Source organism: Equus caballus, chromosome 21 (genome assembly GCF_041296265.1).
Source record: "Equus caballus isolate H_3958 breed thoroughbred chromosome 21, TB-T2T, whole genome shotgun sequence".
Taxonomy (NCBI): domain Eukaryota; kingdom Metazoa; phylum Chordata; class Mammalia; order Perissodactyla; family Equidae; genus Equus; species Equus caballus.
The window spans coordinates 56677030-56688751 of NC_091704.1; the positions used below are offsets into that span (position 1 = coordinate 56677030).

At 34.3% G+C, this 11722-nt stretch overlaps 1 protein-coding gene across 10 annotated transcripts in view; it reads left to right on the forward strand.

Moving 5' to 3' along the window:
* Positions 1-11722, forward strand: part of CDH18 (cadherin 18) — a 903322-nt gene that overhangs the window by 887656 nt on the left and 3944 nt on the right. For 6 of the 10 annotated variants that reach the window (XM_023625812.2, XM_070245956.1, XM_023625813.2 and 3 more), the window contains one exon: positions 4676-4927. In XM_023625812.2, the coding sequence (XP_023481580.1) occupies positions 4676-4927 (252 nt within the window). The remainder of the gene's footprint in view (positions 1-4675; positions 4928-11722) is intronic. The other 4 variants (XM_070245958.1, XM_023625814.2, XM_070245959.1 and 1 more) reach the window with 2 other exon arrangements.

Genomic DNA, 11722 nt, shown 5'->3' on the forward strand with positions numbered 1-11722 from the left:
TTGTTTCATGCTTGGGCTCTGATAATGGTTAAATTATGAATGGATCTTATTGCTGCTGGAAAACTAGGAAAAAATGAAAACAATATTAAGCCATGCGTATTTATCTGTCTGGTGGAAATTGCTTACCAGCTTTCTCTTCAAACAGATTAAAAAAAAATTTAGACCAGTTAAAGATTCATATGTGCAGATTCCAAATGTTTTTGCTATTCTGATACATTTAGAAATATTATCTTAATCATCTGCTAGGCTGTGCTTCAGGTAAAGTATATCTTTATGCTTGCATTATCAAACGAGGAATCCATTGAAATGGCAGAGAGTACAGAGTATCTAATAATTTAAGGGTTTTGAAGAATACATACTTTCAATACTTTCCAAGATATAAAGTAATTTTGGACTTTAGTATGGGATTTGTTTTTCGCCAGGAATTATTTTAAAAACATGCTTTATTTTAAATTAAACTGTTTTAAAGTTTACAAAAGTGGCACACAGATTAGAATCTCTCAATACTTTCCAAGATACTGAACAAAGAAATAATGACATTATTAGTTCAGGAAAATTATATCTGAATTCTAGAGGCAGTATGAAACTTGTATTATGCTATCCTAATCTGTAGCCTTCTGTCCTTTAGAAATATAGAGATTAGAAGTGTATCTATCTATCTATCCAATAATACGTTTCACTAAAATTATTTTTGTGAAAGCTCCCCACAAAATTATCAGTCAATTATAAAATCTCTGGAATTCCTCCAGCTACAAGAATGAATTTTGTTATTATTATTGCTTTTCAAAGGACTCCAAATTTCAATTCTTTCACAGTCATCACAGTGATATTTTTAAATGTCCATAGGAGTCAGATATTAAATGTCTGCATGACAATCTCTCTCATTCCTCCTCTATGTGCCCATATTCTTTTCTGCACAAGAAATGGGATATATAACAAAATAAAGAAGGTACCGTCATTTATTTTGAAAGATTAAAACATGTTCAAGGCTATTTCTACATTACACTGAAGATATAGTTGCTGAGAGTATCAGGAATATATTGATTATATTCAGAAAGACAGTAATTACTAAGAGAGTTTCCCCAACTTCGGGACAATATCTGAGATCCTTTGGTCTCCTAAATTCATATGTGACATGTAGAATTTTCACATGATGTAGTTTCAAAGATTCTTCATATGACATATTTTTGTAACTTTTTTTTTTTTGAGGAAGAGTAGCCCTGAGCTAACTACTGCCAATCCTCCTCCTTTCCCTGAGGAAGACTGGCCCTGAGCTAACATCCATGCCCATCTTCCTCTATTTTATACGTGGGACGCCTACCACAGCATGGCTTTTGCCAAGCCGTGCCATGTCTGCACTCGGGATCCGAACGGGCGAACCCCAGGCCGCCGAGAAGCGGAAGGTGCGCACTTAACCACTGCGCCACTGGGCCCGCCCCTTTGTAACTCTTTTGCCATCGCAGTCAAGCTCTTCTAAATACACTCCATTGGGTTAAAGTATCACTTTGAATGTAGTAGAACCCAAAATATGCACAGTATTCCAATTAAGTCTTCTCAATAGAGAGATACGTAGAAATTCAATACCTTTATTGAATGCTTCTGGGACTGTTCGAGCTTGTTTGGCCTCTCTATTGCCTTATCGCTCCATTCAGATATGTATATATATCTCTCTCTCTGATATATCTCAGATGATACATATATAGATGTCAGATGATATAGATACATATATATCAGATGATATAGATACATATATATCTATATATCTGATGATATATATATCAGATATTGATATAAATTCAGATATATATATATTTCAAAATAATAGATCTCACTCAAGAGCTCTCCCATTTGATACTTTTCAGAGTTTGCCATCTAACATACATCCTGATTTCATGTTGTCTTGTTAGTTTAAGATCTTTGTGCCAGCTGCTCAAAATCTCCTTGAATCCTAGTTCAATATATTAGCTATATGAGCTTGATGTCCAAGTGTTCTGTAAGCTTCTGTCTTCATCCAAACTGCTGAGTGTCAGAATGAGGAAGCAAGCTTGTGTACACATTATTAGAGATTGTCCTTTATTTGACATTGATAATAGGTATTTTTCATCCACAGATGTTCCATTCTGCTATGGTTACCTTTTATTCAGCTCATTTCAATTATTTTATCCACTTGGAAGTCATGCAAGACTTTCTATAATACTTTTATTTTCTTAAACATTATACTTCAAGTTGAGAGATTTGTTGCTGCTTTTGTCACCTAATTTTTCAGTTTCAACAAGATATATTTGTTCTCTGTATATATATATATATATATATTCAAAATTATATATGTATATATGTATGTTTACATATGTGTGTATATATCTTCTTACTCCTTTCATTTTAGTTCAGAGTTTTCTTGTTCAAGGTCAGTGAGTCTTCTGCTAAGCACATTTTTGCAGTTCCAGTGAGGTACACAACATCCCTTGTCAAGAGCTCCTTATTGTGCTGTGCTAAGCCTTTCTAGATGGGAAGATCTTTGCTTCCTGAATCCTCTTTTCTTTTCAAAAGTCAAAGCTTCAGTTGGAAAAAAGAAAGAACATTTTTATGTCTCCATGTCTGAGAACTTTCTATTTAACTTAAACTGCACCAGAAACGTATTCTGACTTTCTTCTTGTCGCTGATCCTGTTTCTGATTGCATTTCTGATAATTATACTGAAGGGCAACATTTCTGATAATTATCCTGAAAGACAAATAACAAATTGTACATATAGACAAGTTTGTATTAATCACGATGCAACATCCTACACCTGATAGCTGTGCTTCCTCAAAGCTTCAGTTTTCTGGGAGAGTATGTGTGACTGTTGTACTCTTATATGACACACGTTGCAATTTCTCTAGTTTTCTTTCTCTATTCTGAAACCTGCTTCGGAATAGACCATTGATACTATTTTATAATTCGTCTTCTACAAAGTAAGAAAATCTTTTTCAGTTCTTTGTTAGATTACTTATACTCCATAATAAACCTCCAACAACATAGATAGGTAGACAGATGGATAGATAGATAGATTGACAGATGGATGTGTGTGTATGTATATATGTATATATATATATAAAATTTATATAGGTAATGTATAATTCATGTGTTTTATTATGTTTTACATTTAATGTTTGAAAAATCTATTATCTTTCTATTGCATTACTTTGGCAAAGTACAATCAGGAAAATATAGCTGCAGGATATTATATCACTTCTATCATAGACACACTTATATGTAACACAATTCCAATTTTCAAAATAAAAGAAATTTATATGAGAAAATGAATCTTTAAATATAATTGTCTAATGATCCACTTACTTTTTAGCGAAAAGTAATTAACTCATGGGTGAGGTCACAGGTTTGATTCTCTGGGAAGCTGACCCTGAATTGGAGTTTAGAGGACAGGATGTGTGCCCTTAGGATCAACATCTGTGGACCTCAGCGGAAAGAATGGTTGGGCAGAGTGAGAAATCGAGCTGCCATGCAATTGTAATGTGTCTGTGGCTGACCCCATGGGAAAGCTCTGGAACAAAACTCGCCCTTTATTATTGTCTGCATTCAGCAGAAATGTCTTAACCTTTATAACCTTGCAGCAATAAATCATTGATTAGGTGCTATTCCAGAAGGGTGTGACCTTGGGCCAGGTCGTGATTTACAGCTAGGGTAACAAGTCCTTCCATGCAGTGGATCTGAGCTGCACATCCAAGTATTCACCAGAAGGGTCTTTTGACTAATAGGCCTGGAATGGGGAATAACGATGCCAAGATAATGATGTCCTGTGTGCACCTGAGGTCATCAATACCAGTTGGAAGTGAACTGCTGAAGAAGAGGCAGTACAACATTGTGGCTTTGAGAGAGTTCTAGAATGTATTGGGATTGTAGCCTGATCATTCACTAGCTCTGTGATTTTGGGCAATTTACCCTCTGGGACTCAGGTTATTTATTTTTAAAGTATTAATTATAGTAAAAATAATTTTCCCAAAAATGTTAGGAATTTAAAATCCTCTCCCTTATAATGTTTTGTGAATTGAGCAAAATATACCATGCAAGCATTTCCTATAGTACATAGCTTTTAAAAAGCACATAGAAAATAGAATTAACTATTTTATTCATCATTAATTTTACCATGGTTTGCCCACTACGACAAGAGTGCTTCAAATTATGACTAAGTCTAAAAGGCTTTATCAATTGATCTGGTGTCTCCATAAATATGTTGTCTATACCAGTGGTTCTTAAACTTTTCGTACATTAGTATCACCTGAATAGTTTAAAAACACAGATTAAATTCAGAGTCAGCAGGTTTGGGTTGAGGACTACTGGCTCATCCCAAAGTTTAGGATCCACTGGCTTTAAGCTATCTTTATCCTTTTTAATCCTTTGGCTATTATGTCCATGTCCAAAATGTTTATTGCTTCCTCCCTCCTCTGTCTTCCACTATTTCCCCTCTCTTTTAGTTTGGGCTCAATTAACTTTTAAAATAATTTCTAAATTTGAGAACCAATATTAGTTACGCTTTAATAATCACCTCGTCATGTTCCCTTGTCCATTTCATGAACTGAAAAAGAAATTACACATAGCCATTTAATCCATTGAAGGAAATGTGAATCTTTAATGGCAACTTTACTAAGTACATTTTGTTTTGCTTATGTCTGTCATAGATAACACAGCCAGCATTCTGACAAGGCGGAGGAGATTTAGTCGAACTATTCAGGATGTGTATTATCTCCCCATTATGATCTCTGATGGTGGAATCCCCTCTCTCAGCAGCAGCAGCACCCTCACCATCAGGGTTTGTGCATGCGAGAGAGATGGGCGCGTGCGGACCTGCCATGCAGAAGCGTTCCTGTCCTCGGCGGGTTTGAGTACAGGAGCCTTAATCGCTATTCTTCTGTGTGTTGTCATTCTCCTGGGTAAGTCATTGTAAATCCTAATGTTGTATGATGGCAATGCTGATGGTACCCTACAATGGCCAGGGGTGCATTAGGAAAGAGAAAGACAGAGAGAGACAGAGAGGGACAGTCATTTTGACAAAACTTAAGAATTAGGAACGCATAATTTGGATAACAAAACACAGCTGCACAGATGTCCTTTTAATTAACTTTCTCAATACCATAGTTAATCTAGAAATAATTTGATTCGAATGTGATGAAAGAGTTGAAATATCAGAGGAAAAGATAGACTTTGAGAGCAATCTTTTTGTAAAGAATCTATTTTAGAAAGAATTGATATTAAATAGTCTGAATCCCATATTGAAAGGGATTTTACAATTTATTTCAAAGAACATAAGTGATATCATTCTACAATAAATCTGAACACCAAATAAACAGATTTCTGGTAGAAACTTCTATCAGTCTAAAATATTATTTAATCATCAATGTTAGAGGAATTTTAAAGTACTAAATCTATATAATTTTGGCCTTAGAGATATTAAATTTTATTAAATTTAATAGAATTTTTCATTACAGATTTGCATTACATTTCATTTTAATAAAAAATAAAATACTTTTTCTAATTATATATTATCTTTTTAATAGGCTAAATCTTAGCACAACCGCATTTGAAGCTGATATTACTATAAACTCTTAACGTTGCTGTTTAAAACAAGACAGAGAATCTAGATTTTTATAACAAGAAAGACACATGTAAAGAATCTTTCTGCCCCATAGTTCAAAGTGGGCACATATTTTTTTCCAGCGTCTCCCCCAACTTCTACCTTTCTCTTAGCAGCCTTATCTTTTGCTCTTTTCTTAGTTCTGTGCAAACATGAAAAAAAAAAAAAGAACAAAACTGCATGCTTTGGTGAGACAGACATTTTCTTCCAAGAAATGTTCCTTGTTTTGTTTCCGGGGTGGAAGACAAATTACTGGTACAGAGCGGGTGGAGAGCAAGGTAGAATGACACTGAAAAGCAGAATGGATATTTACTTGGATAGTTTGGGGCTTCGCTGGCGCGGCAAAGATGCTAGTCTTTGTTCTAGGAGGGTAAAGAGAGATTTAAAGCAAGAGAGTCCCATCATAAACTTTGCATTTTGATAAAGGATGCCTATGAATGAAGTAGAGAATAGATCTCATGATGGCAAAAGACATGCAGGCAGACGGATTAGGAAGGCGATGCAATTGTCTCGCTCAGACACAGCGACATTTAGCCTTGCATACTGAGAGCGGAGGGGAAGAAGGTGGATAATGTCAAGATGTTTCAGTGAAATCGAAAGTGATCTTGGATAACATGATGCAGATCCCTGGATGAAAATATTTATCAAAATCTTGACTAAATGTTTACTGGAAGTGTCTGAGTTTCTGTATGAAAACTGCAATTTTCCTAATTTCATGTCAGTGAGCAAATGTCTAATGTTTCTAACATAATGTCTTTTTCTTAAAACGAGTTTCCAAGGGCCAAAACTGACACAGCAAAAAATTCCCCAAAAAAGATGGTCTTGGGTAAACATGTGGCTGAGTTAGAACAGTGTCAAAGAACACCTTTCATTTCTTGGTGAGTGTGGGCCGTGATTTCCCCTGAGCTGGGGGACACCGGAAGTGCACTTTGTTGAAGTCGCTACAGCAAAAGAATACGGTATAAAGAAAGAAACAGAAGACTAGGCCTGAGCTGTGATAAACTGCCATGTGCTAAGTCAAGAAGGATGAGATACAAGAGAGATCGAAGGAGAAGGCAGAAAAGAAGGAAGAAAATTAGTAAATTAGTAAAGTATAATGTCTTGAGAGTCAAAGGAAAAAATGTATATTAAAGAGGACAGACATTCAAAAATGTTAAAAGCTGCTCAGAAATTAAATAAATTGAATAGCAAAAAGTATCAGTTGCACTTAGCAACGTGGAGCATGGAGATTGGACATACCATAACAAGAACTATTTCCTTGCAGTACATAGTCTTTTATAGTAAAAGCATGATGGAGAAGGAAGCCAGGAAAATCACGCTTTCTAGATTTTATTTGTTTATATATTGATTGGTCACCAATGTTATTTTCTTTAGATATTAACATATTAACGTTTTTCGTCTTTGAAAATTAAGACAAAAACTCATAAAACAAATAAAAAATAAAATAAAATAACTGCATACATTAATTCCTCTAGAATTCCTAACTTAAACTACAAAGAATAGAACTCCATCACTTTAATATAAATACTTCTAGAGTCCTTATTCTGAAAGATAGTTCAGTTGGGGAACTATAGTTCAGTTGTTACCTTTGGCTTTTGTTTTCATTTATCATCATAAAACTATTTTGTGAACTAAGATAAAAGTTTAAAAAGTAATTGAAAAATGTTAATATACAGGACCATGTAAGGTATATTATGTAAAGTAATATTTTATTATTTCATGAAACAATACTTTCCTTTAATTAATTTTATGAAAACGTTGTTTCCCCTTTGGAGTAAACAAGAGGACATTTTAAAATTTTATGCTATCCCTCAGGACTAATGAAACAAAGGTTGCCATTTGATACGTCTATGCCTTCAATTTTTCCTGAAACTCAAATTTGTTTTGCAGTTTTATCCAAAGGATATAGAATAATTTCCTACGCTTGGGTTTAAACAAAATTACATTACTTATAATGTACTTATAATGTAATTTATATTTTTCATGACATTGCAAGGGTTTATTGTTATTCAGAAAATATTTAGCCAACAGACTTAGAATCTAGTCATTTGTAATTTTGAAATAATATTGGTTACTGTGAAAGCTCATAATTTTCAAAGAAAAAAAAAATTCTGCAACACCAGAGGTTGCACAACTTTATTTTAGAACTTGTAATTCTGAAATAACACTCAACCCTAACAGCTAAACAAATTGTGAAATTAATATTTTAGTATTGAAAAATATTTTGACTATTAGCTATTTGTTTGTGAAAATGAGTACGATTGCATAAACCCAGAGCTAGTTGTGCCACTAATTAACCACATGACCTCAGGCAACTCAGTCAGTCTCTTGTTTCTGTTTCCAAATCTGTGAAAATAAACTTTCAACTAGAAGGACCTTAGTCATCTGTAAAATTCGGTGGTGCTTATTTATGCTTTATTGTAGGTTACATATGATTTAGTATTTTACAATATGGTCAGACTTCAGCTGTGTATTTACTGATTATCTGAAAATGGTGCTAGAAAAGCGATGGACCCAACTTTAAATTGCAGATGTACATGTTGTGGGTTGGGTTATCTTCTGTCAGGATTACATTTTTATGGGATGGGAGGGGAGAATTTAAAGTGGGCCTTCAGGATGCAGTCAGAGTTTGGTGCTGGAGGAGCAGGTAGCTATAGTCCTCTTTCCCTTCCAGAGATCTGACGTTTCTTTCCCCATCTCACCCTATCGCTTGCCAAGGGGACCGGGGCAGTTGGCAGATCAAACCTTAATCACACTTAACTCAACAAATCGTTGAATCAGGATCTGAATGCGACCTCTGCCAGCTACTCTTTCAGCGCACACATCACATATAAGCAGGTGACCTAGATGAGTCCACTACCTACGTTGCTCCTACTCTTGCATATATATTTCCTGATAAATGGGGACCAGGCTGGATTTGGTGTGAGGAGAGAGAAGGACTAGGAGAGGAAGTGGAATTGGTGAGGAGATAATTGCCAACCTGTTCGTCATCAGAGCTGCCTTAAATGACTTTGTGGGCTCCCCTTGGTTTGAAAAAGTAAGTTTCGGTGAGAAGAGCCATTATCAGGTGTGACCAATAGCACTAAAGAAGCTAATAAAAGTAATCTCCTTGACTTGGGGCACCTCATTCTACCAAATTTACTACTAATATATGATGGTATAAAAAAGAATTGAGTAATATTTAGGAGTAAAAAATCTGCTATGAAAAGTATTTGGGGGGCAGTCTGTTGGGAGTCAGTACATAATGTGTTCACATGGAGGTTGTATGACAGTTTAAGTTATGAAAACTCGAAACCCCATAGTATTCCAAGCACTGCAATGATAATATATAGAAATAAATAACATATATGAGAAAATAATTAGAAAAATATTTCTGCAAATTTGAATTCCTTTATGGTTAAAATAAATTAATGACACAAATTCATTTTAATTTTCTTAAATAAAAGGAACCAAGTGGGTTTAAAATCCTGGCAAAACTCAAAGAGAAGAGAAGAGAAGAAAAAAATACACTAACCAAGAATAAAATATTCATTAGAATAAAGACATCTCAAAAAATTTGTTCATGTTTAAGTCTAGAAAATATAACCAAACTTCAAAATACCAGAAATCATTTATAATTTTGAACAAAGAAGGACAAGCTCTGTATCTCTTATTCCTTTTATAAGACCATGACTCTAACATATTATATTTTCTGAGATGACCCACTGTAAGAAGAGGTACCTTGTTTCTCATGTCTGGTTTGATAGACTGTCGGGGGGCGGGTCATTTAAATATACCCATCTGACTGCCAGTTTTTAAATAGGAATTTAACTCTCAAATCTATATGCATAATTATTATCTTCACTCATTGTCTTAAATTTGGTCTTGGGATTTGGGGGGAAATATTTAGTTTGGTTTTCAAACATTAAAAAATTAATTGTTTGGTATTATTAGTAACCATAAGCTGATTTTAAAAAATATATTTTAAAACTATTTTTCTAGTGAGGCTATTACTATTCATGAAGATTCTCTTAAGACAATCCCACATTGTCACTTTCACAGAGATTATTCTTTTGTTCATCCACATAAGAATTGTTTATGGAGTATCTACTCTGTGCCGTCTGCTCCAGAAACATCTACTGAACAGACACGAATGAAAGCAGTTAATTAGGGGCACAGCTTCTCATCTAGTTTCCCAAGTCTTCTCTGAGTTGATTTGAATTTGCCTCTTACTAGAGGGGCCATATGTCCATATTTGTCCTGATGTCCTGATGTAATTATAAATGACATCCCCTTTCACCTTTAAAAGTATCTCTGATTGTATGATTAATTATATGCTGATCTGTATATTAAATAGGTATGTAACAAATCTAGGAATCCTTGGTCACTGGCAAATAACTATCTATACCTGGAAAAGAGATAGACATAAAAGCTCAAAGTTCAAACTTAACTAGTACCTATATTTTGAGTCAAAATATATCAAGAATATTTTCTTAAATTTGGGGGAATAAGCAAATATAAACTATCTTAATAATAAACCCAGCATTATCTCCTATGTTTCTTTAGACAAATATGATACTAATATTGATGAAGGATGCAAATTACCTCCATACTTCAATAACAGTATTGATCACATTCTCCCTGTTACGCATGCCCATAAATTCCCTTAACATCAACGACCAACCATGTCAACATAAAGAAAAATAGGTTGATTTATTGACAAAAGAAATTTTATGATAATAAATTAGGCAGTCCTCATAAATAGATGTTTTAATCTAGAACAGCCTCCTCACTTAATCATAAAGATGTGCAGAAGTAGATAGTGGACGATAAATCTAAACCTCTCAATAGAATGAAGTGAGTTACTTGAGGAGGCTGCTTGGGTCATTGGATTAGAAAGCTGGAGGCTGGATTTACACTAAGGAAACAGTGAGGTACTAAGGCATATTTACTGCATTCAGCAAAGGTCTCCCCACCCCCAAAATAAATAGCTATATTAAAAAATGTCTTTGAAGCATAAGCAACATGCATGGGAAACTATTTTATTCTGTAGCATAGTATCTGTGACGCAGGGCCATGCATAGCATCCACATTTCATTCTCAGCTCTCTGTAATCACTCTGTTCCCAACACAGTGACTCAGTGCTTCCCTGTGTCTGCCATAATCTCCCCCATGGCATTTTCCCATTACCTAGTCAGGACCCTCTTATTTCATAATTTTCCACATGATTCTCTGACCCTCGCTAAAGGTGTTTTACCTTTTTTTGCCTTTATTCTCATAGGCTCACACTTGCCTTTTCTCTGCAAAATTAGTTTCTTCACAGTGCACTGTGACTATCTCTTTTGACATATAGTAGACTTCTCTCTCATAATTACCCTTTCCACATCTGGCTTGAAAATCTATTTCTCTTCCTCTCCATATTTTCAAGTCTTAAGAAAGTATGTACACTTTGGTATCTAGGTAAAATACAGGCAAAGCTCATCTATATTGTTTATGAGTAGACATCAAAAGGGGTTAAACTATAAAGAGAAGCAAAGAAACAATAACAGAAGTAAGAATCAAAGTTACTTTTTAGAGGTAAGGGGTAAAAGGGCAGTTTTGAGGGAGCCAGGAATGTTCTTGATCAGGGGATGGCTAAGCTGGTGTTTGTTTTACAACCATTTGTTAAAGCTTTCATATAATTAGGATTGCCGAATCAAATACAAAATAGAGATATAAATAGATAGACAAAATACAGTATAGAAATGTGAATTTCAGATAAAATATATATCTGTAGATCTCTAAGTCTGTGTGTATATATATACATATATACATACATATATACTTACAGATATATTGCATGGGGCATACTTCTGCTATATATATATAATGCTATAATATACTTATGATATATATTTTTTATGCTATATTATATAAGTATGTCCCATGCAATAATATTGAGTCAAACATATATATTTATTTCATATATGTGTCCATATAGTATTTGCATATGCATGTGTGTGTCCCAAATATTGCATGAGACGTAGTTGACTATATGTATGTGTGTGTGTATATACATACATATATTTTTGTTATTCATCTCATATTATACATATACATATATTTTTATTGTTTT